Source organism: Olea europaea, chromosome 15 (assembly GCF_002742605.1).
Source record: "Olea europaea var. sylvestris chromosome 15, O_europaea_v1, whole genome shotgun sequence".
NCBI lineage: Eukaryota > Viridiplantae > Streptophyta > Magnoliopsida > Lamiales > Oleaceae > Olea > Olea europaea.
The window spans coordinates 2880347-2900270 of record NC_036251.1 but is presented as its reverse complement, the minus strand read 5'-3'; the positions used below and the strand labels follow the sequence as shown (position 1 = coordinate 2900270).

The 19924-nt window shown below is 34.5% G+C and overlaps 1 protein-coding gene across 1 annotated transcript; it reads left to right on the top strand.

Annotated features, from left to right (window-relative positions):
* The first annotated feature begins 11715 nt into the window (after positions 1–11715).
* Positions 11716–19518, top strand: LOC111409838. Its single transcript, XM_023039920.1, has 12 exons — positions 11716–12126; positions 12862–12986; positions 13247–13691; positions 13777–13895; positions 14078–14861; positions 15768–16208; positions 16349–16537; positions 16666–16893; positions 17396–17750; positions 17863–18052; positions 18412–18982; positions 19403–19518. Exons 1-11 carry the CDS (start codon positions 11935–11937, stop codon positions 18881–18883), a joined length of 3540 nt encoding a protein of 1179 aa, XP_022895688.1. The 5' UTR covers positions 11716–11934; the 3' UTR covers positions 18884–18982; positions 19403–19518.
* Positions 19519–19924: the final 406 nt, after the last annotated feature.

Here is a 19924-nt window from a genome sequence, read left to right as displayed (position 1 = left end):
GCCTCTCTAGAAGTCTGGCCTTCTTCACATTCCAGCACGCAAGCCTCTCCTTCGTTGTCCTCCCTTTCTTTTTCTTCTTTTTCTTTATTCTTGAATTCATTGGCCAGTAAGTAATTATTGGCCACGACAGGAGGTAACGTACCGAACTGGATAGTAAGGAGCTGATCTGGATCTTCTGCATCCCTTCTGTCTCGCTCAAACTTTAATCTCCCAGAAGAAGTTTCTGGCAGTTCTTTCATTGATTCATCTGTACCGGTCTCTTCACTATCTTTGAGAACATTTTGATTAGCTACCTTGAGTAGTTTAGGCACTTTAGAATGTGGCACTCCCTGTTGCTGCCTCATCATTCGTCCATAGTTTCGTTGGAAACGTCTTTGTTGGGTTCTAGTCATCTCATCGAAGGGTATTGCCCTTCCTACATTATACTGGAACGAATGCCATACATTTAACCGACGAGGTTGCGGCCTGAATGTTCTCCCATTATCTGCTGGCATGAACTGCCTCTCAAAAGGCGGTCCTCTATAGAATGATGTACCTCGCCCTCTACCAGGCTGAGTGTTTGGGAAAAAAGTAGGGCGATGGGGATGCTGCCATATCCCTGATTTCTCCATATTCCCACTCACTTCTCTTTTACATCTTGCACACATGACGTCTTCGTCTTTTTTTGGTTCTTTCCCCTTGATTCGTTCAAAGACACTGGGATGTGGTATAGGGTCCTCTTCTCCATCATCTATGACCAACTTGAATTTTGGCAACTTGTTTTTGAAACCAAACTTCACCATGTTCACTCCAAGTGGCTGTGGAAAAGGATTTTCATCCACTGCCATCTTCTTCTTATCGTCGAACATAATTCATCCTGATTCAATGACATCCTGCAATACATGGCGAAAAACTAAGCAATTGTTAGTCAAATGTGACCATGCATTATGCCACTTACAATATTTTTTACCCCTAATTTGTTCAGGGTTTGGCAATTTATGCTTATCGCTCAACTTTATCTGTTTATCCTTATATAATTTATCAAATATAAGGTCAGCTTTAGTTACATCGAACGAGAACGTTCTAGCCTTTATGTTTCCATCTTTCATGGGCTCATCTTTGCCCGATGGTCTTGGCTTAGCCATTATAGGACAAGTATAAGTATCTCCTTTGACCAATTCGGCCAAACACATTCCGGCCTGATTAATTGTATGACTTGTCGCTGATAGTATGAATGTCAAAATTTGGGTCTTTGTAATAAGTCCATTTACTAGAATTTTTCATCTGCTCTTCTTCTCTTATCAGTCGTTCATACCTAATCACATTCGTACTCAACTGAAAAAGGTCAGGAAATTCCTTGTTTTGTAATTTCTTTTTTAAATCAAAGCTCAAACAGCCCTGAGCGATTTTGATTCGGACAGAGGTACAAAACACTTGCTTCTTGCTATCTTGAACCTTTGGAGAAAACTTTCTGCCCATTCGTTTGGTATTTGACGTAGATTCGTCAAATCAGCCAAAGTGATTTCAGACTCAGTTTTATAAAACTGAGCGTGGAATAATTGTTCCAATTGTTGCCATGTTTGAACAAAGTTCGCTGGCAAGTTGATGAACCAAGAGAAAGCTACTCCTGTTAATAAACTAGGGAAAAGCCTCATTTTATAGTAATCGGTTATATCACCACTTTGCAATGTGAATCGCCCTATGTGTTCTAGAGTAAACACCTCTCCTAAACCGGTAAACAGTGAGAATTCTGGCACTTTATACCCTCTAGGCCATGGATATGCTTGGTCTACCCAATCAAGATATGGCTTTGTGTAAGTCGGCCTAATGACAGGACGCACCCTGACTTGCTGCTTCCTTATCGGATCTCTGAGGCATATTGTTTCACCTTTTGTATTTTCAACACCAAACACCACTGTCCCACTGGGCGTGCCAAATTATTTCGCGCGGGTTCGTCGCTAACAATTAAAAAGGGATCAGACGATTGTGTAAGGGACAAACCTCTTGAGATAAAGCCCCAAAAAGGGGTGTTCTTTATTGGCTATGACTTTACAATCGGGAAGTAAAAATAGAATGCCTCCAAGGGGCGCAAGCACACGAGTTACTGAAAGAAGTGCTTAAATCTAAACTAAGAAATTTAAAATTACATGTTCTCCGTTCGAGAGTTTTTTTGATTCGGGGTCTTTTGCTCTATGTCTTTCCTTCCTTTTATACTCCCTGGATGATCTCTTTGTGATCAACCGCCTAAAAACTGCTTGATTGTTCTATAACTGCCCACCTTCCTCGTAATGACCAACTTGTCATGGAACTGCCTTTTCTAACTGCTGTCATTACTCTTTGTCGTTCAACCATCTTCAATTGAGTTCCTTGAATCGTGGAACGTGATGGGGCTGCTTTAATAACTGCTTTGATAACTGCGCTTCTTGATAACCACAACACTTCATATTTGCTAAAATCTTGGGCAACTCGAAGGTTTGGACGAGAATAGAGTAACAGCTCTGGGCGACTGCATGGCACTCCATTCGCTTGGATCCTGGGCGACTTGCAAGCTTGGATCCTGGGCGACTTGCAAGTTTGGGCGATGGTGTTACCGCGTTCATGGGTCTCCCTATTTGAATTGTCTGATTGGACTTCGTTCTTTGGGCTATCTGATTTGGGGATCCTCCAATTTGGGCTTCATTCCTTGGACCGTTCGATTTGGGCTGAATTTTTATGTGTCAACAGAAACCCCGCAAGAAAATAACGCATGAATAAAAGACTCCCAGTGGCCACATCAGAAACATTAGCCATCATGTCCTATATGTCTCATGTGTGAGTTAGCCATCATCTTAGTTTTTCCTTTTTGTTCAATTTGGTGCCTGATTTTCGTTATTTATACAACTCGAGTCCCTTTATATTTTCAATGTGAGTCCTTCATCTTTCAGTTCTATGTACTTTATTCCCCAATCTTCCATAATTTATTCTATTTTTAGTCCTTTTCATCCAATATACGGTCCATTTCTCCATAAGTCGTCCAACATCGAATTTCTCCTAAAATAATCAATATACAACCCAAATTAAGTATCAATTAATAAAAATAATTCTAAATGTCCACTTTTGATTGTCCAAATAAGTGTATAATCATCCATCTCAATCGAAACGAGATATTCTTAATGTTAAATATACTGACACCATATTCTGTTATAAGGTACCATGGTTTAATTGCATCAAAGGTTCATAACTTTTATTGATTGTTACACTTATTTGTGTTCCTAATTTTATTATTGCATTCTTATCGTCAATCTTTCATTGATTAGCACAATGATGATGTCCATCCAAAAATTCTATTGAGGGGGAGTAATAATATTTATTCATCCCTCGTATTACATAGCCAAAAAGATATAAATACAATATTTCGAACAGATATTTACCTCTCATTTTAAACCATGCTAATAATTTTCTAGATAAAAATGAGTTATATTATATGTACAAAGCTGGTTTACAAAGTCATATCTACACCAATCATTTCAAAAACAGATTTTTAAATCATTGAAAATTAATTGCCTGAATTTTGCTAATACTTATTTTGTCAACCAAATTTGTAAATACACTTTGTACAAATGGCATGATACAAACAGAAAGAGTTATACTATACGTACAAATGTAACGATGAATAAAGTCTCAAGACACTTAATGCAATTTAAATGTGATGTTGTAATTCAACCAAAATTAGTTGTAACACATAATTTGTTGGACCACACGTGACACAATTCTCCCCTAGATGAATTTCTCAAATTCAGAACCAGATGAAAAATAAATAAATAAATAAAATCATATTGCCGTGTGTTTTGTATAGGATGCCCTATCTCTTGCAGAGTTTGGTCTAAAGGACACCGTGTATACACTAAGAATGATCCTCCTATTCTATTTCCAGCCATAACTTAGTTAGGCTCACCCGTGCCACTCTTGGACCTTTTGGTCCCCCCATTCTAATGAATTTAGATAATAAATTGTCCCATTCCACTTATCAATCTTATATGGCCCAACAATTGGAGGTGGAAAATGGAAATGATTGAGTTTGATCTAGTTTGGATGAAAATTGAACTAAATCGAGTATTGTGCCACAGAAAGTTTCCTTCAATTGAATGGTTAGACAAGACTATTGCGTCTAAATAAATGTCTCGATGCAACTAAAGTAATAGCGACGATAGTAAATAGTGTTGGAAATAATAGGGATGGAGAAGAAACAAAAAGAATAACAAAAAATATGTAACAACAATATGAAGCAATTAGAAATTTGTCAAGAACCAATGTGAAGGCTCGAACGCGGAATCGCTGTTTTCAAACATTATTTGCCTCGTCTCCGGTGATTTATGAGATACTTAAGAGTATTTCGACAAATGATTTGAAGTATTATAACAAACTTTGTAAAGAATTTTACCAAAGTACAAAGTGAAATTCTCCAAAACTTGAAAAACACAAAGAAAGGATGAATATGAATATAAATCGAGATTTAATTGTTGTTGGAATAAAGTATGGATTGAGAGATGTTTTTCTAACATATTTCCCGTTAACATGGCTCACCTATATATAGACCTCAACCATAAGTACAAAATAGTTATATGCCACGAGGTCGCAAGGGTGGCCCTATACACACACACACACACACACATTAAACTGTTGGTTTTGAACAGCCAATAAACGGCGTATGGAAAATCTACAAGTAAAACTATTTATAATTCAATTTTAATTGAATGCTAATTTGAACAGCCAATACACGGCATATGGAAAATCTACAAGTAAAACTATTTATAATTCAATTTTAATTGAATGCTAAGCCTAGTTTTTAATAAATAGAACCAAATAGTTTTTTGTGGAGATGGAAGTATGAAGTAAAGTGCTATTGACATGTTTTGATTAGATGGGGTTTGACATTGTACACCCACAAGTTATGGCACAAATTCTGGAAATAACAATAAATAATAGTCAACATAATGATTAAGACGAAGACGTACAAAGATGCAAACTACCTCACATTATAATTTATTTATTATACATCACGCAATAACTATTATTTCTATGTATAATATTATTTCTCTTATGACTTTAGGTTCTCTTCTATTCATTATCACGATGATAACTTACATAATTGATCCCAACTTATTAATCGAATGTAAGTCAATCACTAACAATTCATTATACTCGCATAATGAGTTCTATTCATATAAAATTGACCTAAGTTTTATCATATCATTATATAATTCTATGTTTGAAATTATTTCATATATTTTTTTCTAAGTTTAAGATTGATTATATTACTATATAAATAAATTAAAGAAAAACTTGCTCTTGTATAAAAGTTGATAACAAATTTGATACTCAAACAATAAGTTAAGGACTAACAATGTGCATTTTTTACTTAAATTCCAAAACAATTGATCCGATTTTAATTTTATTCTTCTATAAGAATCTTTATATAAAATTTGTCATGCGTGAATTTAAATCTCGAAAAAATTTTAATGAGATATATGACTTGTTTCAAGCAAAAGTTTTTTCGTTACATATGATTCAATGAGTAAACGAATACGTTTTATAAGAATTAGCTTTGTCCAACATCTTTTAAAATTTCAATGTGTCAATATTTCAATTCAAAAAATAAGGATGACTATTTAACTCCCCCGAAATTTCCGGGAACTCGATAAAAGAAAAATATATTAATTTTAACAATCTTTTTAGAAATTAAACCCTTGTTTGTTTTCCATTATTTGGACTTTAAAATGAAAAATATGATCGTTATTTATCACATTAAGTTATCATATTTGAATTTTTTTATCTTTTGTGTGCGCTCATAATAATTATATTTTTTATTTTTATTTTTATATTAATGGGAAACAAACGAACCTTAAATGTAAATTCAAGAAATTTGATTCACACCCAAATATTCTTTTCTTAAAGTGTAAAGATAATCAAATACTTGACAAAAATTGTTAGGTTTCTAGTGGGGCCCCCGCCTAAGGTTTTCCAAAAACCATTCGCTTTATTTTCAAAGGTGGGACCCAACAATTGACAAATACTTACATGATTGAAACTCCACCTTAGGGTACTGTGGACACGTGTTGAAATCCTGCGTTTGCTTCGTGGTAGCATCTAACTTTCACTTTCAGAGGAAAAGTTTGCGTTGTGCGGAACGGACTACCGTAGCTATCGTGCTTCCACCGAAATGACGTCAGAGGAAAGTCGCCTTACGTAATCGTCAGGATGGGCGAGTATGAAATGTTTTGTACTTTCGAAACATGGCTATCCGTCAAGAGGGTGTCGCATCTTACGCGTGTACGCCTATACTAGCTTTGCAGAATGGCAATACATAATTACTATATTGTCCTCATTTCTATCTGTCCATTTTTTTTCGTAAAGGGTATAAGTAGAGATAATATTTTGGGATTTTTCCTAATTTTTTCCTTTTCACCCTCATTCTCTTTCTTTCTTTTATTTTTAACCACATAATTTTTTATAAAATAATATTACAAGCAAATAAAAAAAATTTCATTCTTTTTCAACCAAAAATTTTTCAAAAAAATATTATTTCAACCATTAAAATTTGAAAAAAAGTGAGAGACAAACGGAGGCTAGTTTGAATTTCGATCCTTGTTTGAGCCTCATTCTTTTAAAAATTGTATTTTTTCAAAAGTACTTTCAATCACGTATTTTTCAATAAAATAATATTAAATATAAATCTAAATTTTCACTTAATTGTAACTATACATTCTTCATCAATTTACTATTAAAAACGCATTCTTTCCCACAAAATAAGGCTCAAACTAGGGTTGGACATGATCCGATTCGGTTCGATTCTAAAGAGAATCGAATCGATCCGAAATTTTCAGGCATTTAGTAAGTGGAACCGTCGGGTCCAAATTTAATTATGAAACCGTTCGGGTTCGGTTCCATTATGTTCAGTTCAGTTTGGTCCAGTTCGGTTCCGTATTATAATTAAATTTTTGATATATACAAAGTTACATTAATTTAATTAATGATATGTTCAATATTAGCTCTTACAAAATATGGACTATTCCAATCTTATGTGTCTTTTACGTCTCTCTTTGTTGAATTCTTCATAAATTTGATTATTAAAATTACAGGAAGAGAAAGATAGCGAACTCAAAATAATTAAGAGAGATGTTGTAGAGCTTTAATTCGATTTTCTCCAGTAGAAATGACACTACAGTAGAATAACATATTTGGATAAAATTGAGGTCAATTTGATTAAATTGATTTTGAACTGAAAATTAGAAATAGAAAAATCATATTTTGTGGTTTGAATTAAATTAACTAGTTAACAAGTTTATTTAGAAAAAATAAAATAATTTTGCTTATTTAAAATAAATAAATTAAAAAAATTAAGGAGATTCAGTTCTTCGGGTCTTGGCCTAGAACCAAAATCGAACCGTACCCGTCAGTTCTTAATTCAAATACCCGTTCGGGTATTTAATTTGAGAAGAACCGTCGGGTTCGGTTCGATTCGATTCGGGTTCGGTTCGGGAGTTTTGTCCAGCCCTAGCTCAAACAAGGGCTTTATTTGATACAGTATATTTTAATTACAGCTAAACTTCTCAATCTTTGATGATTGTAGCAATTATTTACTTTAATTTTTTCGATGAATTTTTATCTTCAAATCTTCCATTAATTAGTATGCATTGTCCTTGATAATAATTTATATCAAAATATTTTGGTCTTATACTTTAAAATGAGGGACAAATATTTTTTCGTACTTTTTATTTATTTTTTTAAAAAATAAGATAGAAAATAAAATTATTTTACTTCATTTTAACAAAATTTTGAACATAAAATTGTTATCAAATATAATAATATAATTATTAATGAAAAGTTTGAGGATAAGAATGACATGTAAAATCGTTGGAAACATAAGTGCTATAGTGGACAAAAATTAAGAACATTAGATATAATTAAATGTGGTACAAGAAATTGTGGTGTGAATATAATTATCCTTTCAATTTTCATTGATAGTAAATGCATAATTACTATTTTACCAAATCTTCCTCAAAGATGAACAATAATAATATTTTTGACAAATTACAAGTGATGTAGAGAATAAACCATGTAAATACAGTATACAAACCATAATTGCAATATTTCTCAACACTAAAAAAACATGCGTTTAAATTAATCTGATCATAGGCTCCTTTATGCACCATTAATAATTGACAAGAGCACTAAGGCCCTGTTTGAGCCCCATTTTAATCTGTTGTAATGAATTATGAAATAATAAATTGATAAAAAATGTATGATTAAAAAGAATAAAAAAATTTTATTTGCGTGTAATATTATTTTAATAAAGAATATCTGATCGAAAATTAGTACAACAGAAAAAAAAATGGGTTTCAAACAAGGATTAAGAGAAAAGCATCATAACGGTATCATTATTTGTCACAACATACATTCTATTTTTGTTTAATGTTTTAATTTTTGCATCTGCATATTGTCAACTTTTGAAAATGAATTTGTTGTTACTTGTTAGTGGTGTAACTTTTCCTTTTCTAATTAATAGACACGTGACATATCATTGGCAGTTTTCTTAACTTTTAAGTCACTATTTGATGGTCATTAGAAAGAGAGATTAAGGGAAAATAATGTTTTAAATAGTAATTTTTTGCAAAATTTGTGATTAAAAAAAAATTGATTTATATGGGAAATATTTTATTTTATCCTGTAAAAGTGTGGTAAAAATAAGTATTAGAAATAAAAAATTTTGAAATTAAGAGAGTTAAACAAGGGTTAAGTAAGCAAGTAAAGAGTTGAGGAGCGTGTTTGAAAATGTTAATCATTCGATATTTTTACCATTTGTGATCATAGAGATTCATTACCAATTATCGACAAAATCCGAACTCTGATTCCGGGGCCTAATTTAATTATGAACTTAAAATATATATATAATTTTTTTGTCCCTTCAAATTTAAGTGGGAGCCATGATCCATAGGCCGTTGTTGCAAACTAATTTAAAGAAAGAGTTATTCTTGGTGTATATGAGGGATACATAAGGGTGTCCACTTGATAATGTACATCAAGAATAATTCTTAAAGAAATTTGCAAAGTAAGAAATCGAGAACAAAAGAATTGAAGAACGGCTAATCTTTTAGTTTTGTGGAATGAACCTTCGTTTCATAAAATTCCTTGAAAGATGAAAATATTATCACCACATGAGAAAAGCAATTTATTTGTATAATTTAATAGATTATTTCACCCCTTTATCTTTTTATATTCAAACTTTGACTACCAGTAACTTTATTGACTAAAATAATTATGGATAGGGGAATTTGAAATCTTAAAGAATTCTTTATTAAATGGCATAATGATACATAGCAATTACAAAGGCACTAAAGTGTAATTATCACAACTTTTCCTATTAATTAAATAGAAAAAGAAGTTATGGGGGTATAGTTGATTGGTCCCTTTAGCTAATAGAATTCACCACCACATTTACTTTTATGTCAATTTTGTGTATTTCAATTTTTATATTACCTTAAGATATAAAGAGAAAGATGATGATAGTAGGAGTTGATAATTTTTTATTTCCACACGGAATATGATATTTATTTTGACGTAAAATTTCTAATAGGGATAAATACGATCTTATTATGATGAGAACTAGATTAAATTTAATATTAATGAGAATTCTATGCTTATAATGATAAAATCGAATATGACAATATCGATTGGTTATCTTTCAATTATTTTCATGCTTCAGAAGGAAATCATTTGTAGCGTAAGCTTTGTGATTTTACTTGCATGCCATAAAAAATGTCAAAAATCACTTTTCATTGACTCGATTCCAATCGAATTAGACTAGCAATTTGCCAAAAACGAACAAACCCAAATTTATCATGAAATTACAGAAATTAACACGATTGATTTGATCGAGAAATTATCAAAGTATAATTTTAAACCAAATTAAGAATTAATTATGTAATGAATACATATAAAAATAAATAATTCAAATCAGTTTATTTGACATAACTTTTGAAAAGTCAAAAGAAACCCTTAAGATTCAAAAGCTGCTTTCGAACACACATGATTAATAATTGCATAAAAGTGTTGCTTTTAATTAAAAGAATTTTTAAAGGAAATTGATTCAATGTCGCTTTCTCTAAAAATATTATCAAAATAGACAATTCTTTTAAACATTAATTATCAAATAAAAAATAAAGTAGTTTATTTTGAAAGTTCTTCTGCAAAAAGCAAAGGTAAAAAGGGAAACCATGCCAAACGGATCCCAAGTCATTCTCTTTGCCCAGCTACAGTAATTTTATTCATATAGAATATTAAATTTGATGATGTAATCCAAATTGAGAGGTGTTTGAGTCACATTATTTTACTAATAATGTATTCTTGAATAGTATATTGATGGGAAATGTGTGGTTAAAAAATAAGATTTTTTTATTTGAGTGTAATATTATTTTATTGAAAAATGTGTGGTTGAAATGATATCAAATCACTGTTAAAGAATGCATTTTTTTGAAATAATGTGATTCAAACAGGCTTTGAACTTAAAATTTACGAGGGAAGCCTTTTACCCAACTTCGGGGATGTGTCAAATTCTTAAAAGGGGTGATTCCAAAATGGGTATTTACATATTCCCACTATAATTTTTAATTTTTTAATTTTTTTTTTAATAACTGCACCACATTTTATTTACAGAAGGTTTTCAATATTTGCTCATTCTTACTTTTATGTCCTTTACTTTTTGGCTTCGAATTGTCATTCTTAACCTTCAGTTAATTAACATATTTTGTCTTTAACCGTGATTTTCATCCAAATATTCTACTAACGTACATTGAAAAGATGGACAAATATTTTGTTTAACTTTTATATTAGTCATTTATTTTGATTATTTAAAAAGCGAGAGAGAAATATGTCCTTTTGCTCTCACTCCAAATATTTTGGATGAAAATCATTTCTATAGAAAAGATGTAAAACTTAATAGAAGGTTGATAATAAAAATAAAAATTTAAAAAGAAATTGAGATCATAAGTGTATAAATAAGAAAAATTAGGGATTTGCATTGTAATAAAAATGTAGCCCTTGTTTGAGTCACATTATTTCCATAAATATGCATTTTTAAATAGTATATTGATGAAAAATGTATGATTAACAAAATAGATTTACGTGAAATGTTATTTCATTGAAAAATAAATGATTGAAATGATATCAAATCACTGTTTAAAAATGTATTTTTCTGAAAGAATGTCAGATAGGCTGCAGTGTAACTAACAAAAATTACAGTGTTAATATTTAGAAAAATGCCCTCGTGTTTACAGGGCCTATACAGGCCCCCTCACATGATGTGTGAGGGGGTCAGGGGGTGGGGGATTATTTTTAAAAAAAAATTACCCACTCTCTAATATTTAAGAATAATGCTATTTATAGTAACTCACTGCGGCAGTCGTTTTACGTGGCATACACATGGTAGGTGGTTATTTGATGTATTAATGAATAAAAAAATTACCATATTAATGCATCAAATAATCAACTGTCATGTATATGTCACGTAAGACGACTATCGCAATGAACGACTACAAATAGTATTACTCAATATTTAAACCTTCCAAAATTCTTCAAAAAGGAAAGGATGACGTGGCAGATAAGTAAATTACTAATTACTCCACACGCATAGCCGCACGCTCCTCAAACACGCTTCTTCTATTGAATTCTCCTCTTGCAAATAGTACAAAATACAAATGCATAAAGCCATAAAACTCACCTCAAAAATACACACAGTTCAATCGTTGCAATCTTTCCCAATTTCATCTCTCTCTGTAAAATATCATATATATCGACACAAATACCTTTAAAGAATTTATTTTAATTACAGTCTATACTGTCAACTGTGTTCTTTTGTGTATAATTAGTAAATACTGATTTGATTTCCGCGATTAAGGTGTGAAAAATTGTTGACATGATATGATGGAGTCTCCGGAAAGAGAGATGTCAGCGGTGGCGATGGAGTTTCCGGTGAACGACGGCGCGATGTCGTGCTCGCCACCGACTATGCCGTCGTGGCTCCGTCGGAGGCTGTCCGAATCCAAGACGCCGCCACCGTCTACTGTTGAAGAAATCGAAGCCAGGCTTCGGGGCGCTGATATTCGCCGTCAGGTCTCTTTTTCTTTTGTCTTTTGAAAGTTTAAGCCTATGATAAGAAGTTATTTATCTTAACGTTCATGTAATAATTAACAATTAGTACAGTAAAATTAACTATTTTTCATCGTTTCATTTCGCGATAAATTATTGAAATAAAGCGTGAATTGAGTTTTTAGAGTTTTTTATTTTAATATTAACGACAGCAATTAAAAATTACTTTGCGAGATACTAATATGCTAGCCATTTTTGTGAAGTCGTGATAATTATAGGAAAGTTGGGTATGATTTTTTTGGGATTACAACGATAAATGTTTGTAAAAATTATCAGAAAAGAGCTTTCTTGATGTTTCTTGATTTTGGAACGTCTTTCATTTCTCCCAATTCTTTTTTAACGTTTTGACTTTCTATATCTCTCTCTCCCACACAAAGAAAACTAATAGATTATCTATTAAGGGTTGGGTTTCTTCAACCCTGAGGTAGGTAAGAGTCGGGTGGTAGAATTATTTTTTCACTTTGCCTTATTTTTTGATTTGTATTGCACTTCTTTTATTTTATATGTTTGGATGCTGTTAATTCACACTTCTCTCTCTTCTCTCTCTCTCTTTTTTTTTTTTTTTTTTTTTAATTTTCCAAAATTTTTATTAAATTTCAGTTTTCTCGTTTGCTTCAATATTGTCTACTTGTTTATGAACTTTTCGTCACCTGACATGCTATAACACGACTGATTTCATTTCATTAAATAAAATTACAGAAATTTTACGAGAATTTGTCCAGCAAAGCAAGGCCAAAGCCTAGAAGCCCCTTGCGATGTTCATCTCATGAAGATGATCTTGGGCAGCGCATTGAGGCTAAGCTCCAAGCCGCTGAAGAGAAAAGGTAAACTTTTCTTCTGTTGATTCCAATTTAAGCCAATTGATATAGCTGAAATCTGCTAGCGCACTGGATAACATGCATATGAACTAGTTGGAATTTCATATTGCTCATGAACTCATCTAGTTCGTCCTTTCTCGCCCTAATATAATTAGCACCTTGATATACTTCCCAGACCTGAAAGGTGGCTTAGATATCTGGCCTTAGAAACTTCAAATATGAAGGATTTTGTGGCTACATATTTATTCCATTCTTTAATTTGGCAGGTTGAGCATTCTGATAAATGCACAGATGCGCCTTGCTAAGCTTGATGAATTGCGGCAAGCTGCTAAAATAGAGGCAGAAATGCGCTTCAGAAAGGAACGTGCTGAGTTAGGTAAAAAGGTTGAAATGCGGGTTCAGCAGGCAGAGGTCAATAGAATGCTTATCCTTAAGGCTCATAAGCAAAGGAGGGCCTCAATAAAGGAGAGAACGTCTCAATCATTGCTTCGAAGGATGACAAGGGAGAGCAAGTATAAAGAACGAGTGTGCACTGCAATATGCCAAAAGCGTGCAGCTGCCGAGAAGAAGCGACTGGCATTGCTGGAAGCAGAGAAGAGGAGGGTCCGTGCTAGGGTCTCACAGGTCCGGAAGGTAGCAAGGTCCATTTCTCACCTGCGAGATATTGAGAGGAAGGAAATGAAGAACAAGCTAGAGGACAGACTACAAAGGGTATTCTCATAGTTCCATGTTGATTAAGGCTTGGTGGTCTTGTCTTTGTTTGTCATTTTTAACAATTGGATTTTATGGTGAATAGGCAAGGAGACAGAGAGCAGAATATTTAAAGCAGAGAGGAAGGGTACAGAATTTTGTTTGTTATGATTGGAATAACATGCAAGACCAGCAGGCTGACATTCTTTCCAGAAAATTAGCAAGGTACATGCAGCATATTTACTTTCTTATCAATTATTATGAATGGGATTCCCGAGTCTAGTCAACATTGAATCTCTTAAAAATTTTGTTAATACTATGAAATGTTGTTCTTTATATCATCACGCACGATGAACTTTTTATTTTTTTATTTTATCTCATTCCTAGGATAATCTTGTTTTCTGCAGGTGCTGGAGGAAATTCATGACGTCAAGAAAAACTACAACACATCTTGCCAGAGCTTATATTCAGCTGAACATCAATGAGGGATCTGTGAAGGGAATGCCATTTGAGCAGTTTGCACTTCTTATCCAGTCAACTGTCACCCTTCGTACAGTGAAAGCTTTACTCGACCGAATAGAAAGTCGCTTTAATTTGTCAAGAAACGCTGGATCTGCCCTTAATACTTCTAGTTTGGATGATATTGATCATCTTCTCAAGCGAGTGGCCTCCCCGAAAAAGAGGGAAACACCTAGGAAAAACATCTCAAGTAGAGAGGAAAAAATGACTGCATCCATTAGGCAAGCAGCGAAAATTCCTGCTAAATTATCAAGGTACCAAGTGAGAGTTGTACTTTGTGCTTACATGATACTGGGACATCCAGATGCCGTTATCAGTGGTCGTGGGGAGCGTGAGATTGCCTTGGCAAAATCAGCTGAGAAATTTGTGAAGGAGTTAGAGTTGCTGATTAAGATAACACTAAATGGACCTATACAAGTTTCTGATGGGTTGTCTAACCGTCTACTGGGAGGGTGTAGGACTTTCAGGTCTCAACTTGGAGAATTTGATTCGGCATGGTGTTCCTTTTTGAATAGCTTCGTGGTGTGGAAGGTTAAAGATGCTAGGTCGTTAGAGGAAGATTTGGTCAAGGCTGCTTGTCGGCTAGAACTCTCCATGATTCAGACCTGCAAGATGACTCCTGATGGAGATAGTGGTTCTCTCACTCATGATATGAAGGCTATACAAAAACAGGTTACCTCCCAGCCCCGTTTTCTTCTTCCAGATGACAGATCAAAACTGAATAATGTAGTTGTAAAAATTAAAATTCTTTGTTTCATTGATTGGTCTGTTTTGGTGCATAAACATTTTGTTCTGAGTTCTATGCAATGCAACTTTTCTGGAAGTTCGATGCATGATAATTTGAAAGAGAAGAAAAGCCAGAGAAAGGGATTTTAGACTGGAACTGCATTCTAATTTTTTCCGGTTAAATATCTCAACTACCATTGAACTTTTCTAAATATTTTTCCAATTGCCATTGAATTTGAAGTGTCTTTGAGTTGACAATATACTTCTCCAAATGTTTTTCATTTTCCATTGAATTTTTTAAGTTCTTCGACACTTCACAAAAAATGTTGTTTCATCCGCTATTCTGCCACTTTCCATTTAAAAAGTTAACGGATTAGATGACACGGTAGATGGAATGACAAATGGAATAACATTTTGGTAAATTCATAACGTCAGTTCTATATAGTAAGTTTAGTGGCAATTCCAAGTACTTTTAAAGTTCATTGGCAATTGAGAAACATCTTGGAAAAGTTCAGGGGCAACTTGGAGAAAACTTTTGAAGTTCAATGGCAATTGTGAAACATTTTGTGAAAGTTTAGTAGAATTTGGGACTTTTCACCCTAATTTTTTCGTTAAGACATTTTGTAAGAAGAAATCCATTATTCTTAGAGTTCTATTGTTTGGTGAGAACTTTTAAAGTTCAATGGCAATTGGGGAACTTTTGTGAAAGTTAAGTGGCAATTCCAAATTTTCATTTGGACATTTTGTCAGAAGAAATCCACTATTTTAAGACTACTACTTTTTGGCCTCCGTGAGCAAAAATTCTGGGTAAAAATCAATTGTTTTGGTGAGTTATTATCATTTGTAATGCAGGTCAATGAAGATCAGAAGCTTTTGAGGGAGAAAGTTCTACACCTCAGTGGAGATGCTGGCATCGAACGTATGGAAAATGCAATTTCTGACACACGAATGAAATTCTTTGAGGCAAGGGAAAATGGAAGACCAATCAACCCGTTATCTACGCTAGCTTTATCCCCAACTACTGATTCCCCACCTCCTCTTGATAGCTTGAAGAAAACAAATGATTTGACTGAAAATACCCGGAAGCGAAGCCCTGTAGTGCGATCTTTATTTAGCAACGAAGTTTATCCCAAGGAAGTTAGTTCCTCAACTTCTAGCGGTAGCCCATACCAATATTCTAGTGAGAAGTTGGACATGGAGAATGTGAGGATTGTGAATGAATGTGTCCATGGGGAGAACCTCAAATTTATTAATAGTCATAATTCTGCTGACGAAGGCCGAGACAGCATCATGGTTAGTGCATGGTTTTCGTAGTATCAGTTAACAACTCTCTCCCTTATTTCTTTATGAGGCTTTACCAGACCAAGATATATATCGGTCTCCATTTAGCAAGAAGATGAGTATTCACTGAGTTTTGATTGATCAATGTTCAGGCAAAGGTTAGGGAGACTATGAAGAAGGCTTATTGGGATGGCATCGTGGAGTCTGTGAAAAAGGACAAGTCTAACTACAGTCGTGTTGTTGAGTTGATGAGGGAGGTGAGCGATGAAATCTGTGCAATGGCTCCTCTGAGTTGGAGACAAGAAATTATTGAAGCTATCGACCTGGAAATTCTCACTGAGGTGACCATTAATCATAGTTATATTTCTATTTTTCTTTTTGTTTCATGCCTGGCTACTGCTATGTCCATTCTCATCTGTTGTACATAATTGATGAAGCTTCTATGTGCTCTTAAATTTTACCCTCTTAGGTGTTGAATTCAGGCGAAGTGGACATTGGTTACATGCGAAAGATTCTCGAATTCGCATTGATCACTTTGCAGAAGCTCTCTGCTCCTGCTTATGAGGATGAATTGAAGGGAAAACACCAGAAATTTTTGAAAGAGCTGACTGAGATATGTTGGGCCAGTGACGGTTCAGAGAATTCACATGTTATTGCACTCATTAAGGGCTTGCGTTTTATTCTAGAACAGATACAGGTATTTATATCTGTTTTCTTTACGTTGGTTTTTCACTCCATTGCATGTAGAAAGCTTGCTTTGCCACTGCTCGGTCCCACTGCTTTCTAGGGTCATATGGCAGTATAGCTTGAGTCATACAATTACAGTGCTAGAGATCTCTCTGATGAATGAGTTGCTTTGTTCATTCTATAGTCATCTGTTTTATGAAAATGTTTATATGAACCTCAATTTTGTATGCCACTTGTGGGTGCCTGAATGATATGAATAAAAGAGCCGATTTTGTCTATGAAAGTTTCATGAGGAATTCCTATAGAATAAATTCAATGAATGTGTCGTTCTAGATAAAACTGTCTTATCAGGGACAAATATTGGTTGATGAGCTAGGAGGAAATGGTTTATTCAGAAATTTATTATGAGATTATAGTTATAATAAAGATGTCCATACTGTCTATTTTGGCCATAGTCTTTGCTGTATTCTATATATCCTTTACAATCAAAGTTTGACACTGCCTTGAAACAGGAACTCAAACAAGAAATAAGCAGGGCCCGTATAAGAATGTTGGAGCCTATCTTGAAAGGGCCAGGGGCTTTAGAGTTTCTTGGAAAAGCTTTCACCAAGCATTATGGACATCCTTCTAATGCCTTCACATCTCTACCATTAACAGCAAATTGGCTCTCATCTGTGAATGGCAGTAAAGATCAGGAATGGAATGAACATAAAAGTGCTCTCTCCTTACTGACAAACAAAAGAGAGAGTTCTTCTCTGGGTTTCCTTCCATCCATCACTCTTCGAACTGGTGGAAGTTCATTAGTTAAAATGAGCTCTAATCCAGTTGATGCATCTTCTTCATCCTCCTATGCTGCAAGCTTGACAGGTTGATTTCTGGACTCGAGATTTAATTCCATTTAGATTCAATTTGCACCCTTATTTTTGTTGAATTTGTTTTGTATTGTCCTCTTAGTTTTAACACGGAATCTTGCTTACAGAGAACATCGACCACGCTTCAGAATGCAATGGAGAGGAGATTGATGTGTTGGTGAGATTGGGCTTGCTAAAGTTGGTAAACAGGGTACATGGATTGGAAGAGGATGAGCTTCCTGAAACTATGAAGCTCGACTTCTCCAGGTTAAGAGCCGTTCAGTCTCGGGTTCAGAAGATCATTGTGATTGCAACAAGGTATGTCTAACCCCTCTTTCCATTCCGGCAGGGCAATGCACGTGTCTGAGGAATTCAAGGGTGATTGAGTTATCTTCTTTTCTCCCCATATCCCTGCCTGTGGATTAAGCACTAATCTCAACCTCAATAGCTATAATGAACGGGAAAAAAAAAGGATTAAACGTACTACACGCAGATATATGGTAATTTTCTCACAGTTGAGAAAACTGAGAGACACACACACCCCCCAAGAAAAAGCCCCTCCCACCCCCACCCTCTAATAAAAAAATATGAATGCATAACGATGTTAGGCGTTCCAATTGTCCAACATTGTCATCTCCAATTTCCTTATGCTAATCCCACCCATTATGTGATTGCAGCATTCTAGTCTTGCGACAGGCTCTCGTGAGTCAGCGAAAGGTAACAAGCCAAGCAGACATGGAAAACCTTCTTTCTAGCAGCGTTGAAAAACTTTCTGCACGTCTTGACTCTAGCAAGGATGCCGGTATCAAAGATATCATTGAAGTACTCAGCGAAGCTTTGGAGAAGTCAATTGGCATGAAGCTTGAGTCAATGGAGGAAATTATGGCAAGAATGTTGGCTAAAAATCTGCAGCAAGAGGATGCTGTTTTTAACATGGTGTCTCGCACAATATATTTGGCTGCCAGAGGAGTCGTACTTGGGGGAACCGGTAAAGATGGAAGAGAACTGGCAGAAAAGGCATTGCAGAAGGCGGGGGCGGCTTTGCTCCTTGATGAAGTGGTGGCTGCTGCCTCAGTATTGGTGGCCGCGGCCAAGATTTCTGTTAGTGTTCATGGCCCTTGGTATGCATCTTTGATTAAAAAGGAGTAATTGGTTCATTATATGATTCTATTGTACGTATTAGGATTGATTACCTGATTATTCTTAGTTTGTCGTGTAAATTATGCTTGAGGGGTGCTGGGTTGAAGGAGAGGGGGGGGGGGGGGGGGGGGATTGCCCAGCTCGACTCCGAAAGGCCTGAGATGAAAGGTCGAGCCGAGCTTAATTTTTTTGGTGGAGCAAAAGCGCGGGCCCAAAAAAAGCTTGCATATTTTACTCAAGCTGGTTCGACTCGTAAACATCCCTAATTTAACACAATAAAAAATATTATTGAAAATTTAAGATACCCTTCACCATATATGACAATGACAGTAGTAGAAATTATTGGAATATAAATTTACATCAAAATTTCAAACTCCAAAAAAGTAACGAAATTCATTGCATTATAAGTAATATAAGAGTACAAGTTAAAAAAAAAAAAAAAAAAAAAAAAAAAAAAAAAAAAAAAAAAAAAAAAAAAAAAAAAGGGGGGGGGGGGGGGGGGGGGGGGGGGGGGGGGGGGGGGGGGGGGGGGGTTTATTGATGAAACTTGAGTTGTGTAGAATCTAGATATTCATGGAAAACAGAATTTGTAAATATGGTAAATGGGTGAATAAGAGTCAAACTAAAATTGATTATTATTTTCACTTTTCAGTAGAGCTTAAATTCATTATATAAAAAAATTGAAGTTAATTAATTGAGGAAATTAGGCCCTCTACTGTAAAAATGAATAAATTAGATTGCTGCACTTTAAACAAATTAAAATATCTAATGGCAGTAATTAATACGCCCTAAAATCTTTCCAAAAGCTCCCAAAACCAATTGATTATAAAGAAAAACCTCAAACCACCCCGCATAGCACACGATTCACCCAGCAAAGAGGAAGCATCTTCACTTACTCAAAGAAGAAGGCGATTCATCCACACATTAAAGACTCCACTCACTCAACACTGTTGATTATAGACTCGAATCATGGTTGAAGAAAGTGAATCGATGGGGATGGGGATGGGGATGAGGATGAAGAGAAAATCAAGTTTTTTTGAAAGAAAAAGA

What these genes read in the sequence shown, in the direction of transcription:
- LOC111409838 (XM_023039920.1), top strand. Translation starts at nt 11,935, where the DNA reads ATGATGGAGTCTCCGGAAAGAGAGATGTCAGCGGTGGCGATGGAGTTT. An exon ending in CTTTCCAGAAAATTAGCAAG is followed by an intron (nt 13,896 to 14,077) that starts GTACATGCAGCA and finishes TGTTTTCTGCAG; the next exon opens with GTGCTGGAGGAAATTCATGA. An exon ending in ATCATTGTGATTGCAACAAG is followed by an intron (nt 18,053 to 18,411) that starts GTATGTCTAACC and finishes ATGTGATTGCAG; the next exon opens with CATTCTAGTCTTGCGACAGG.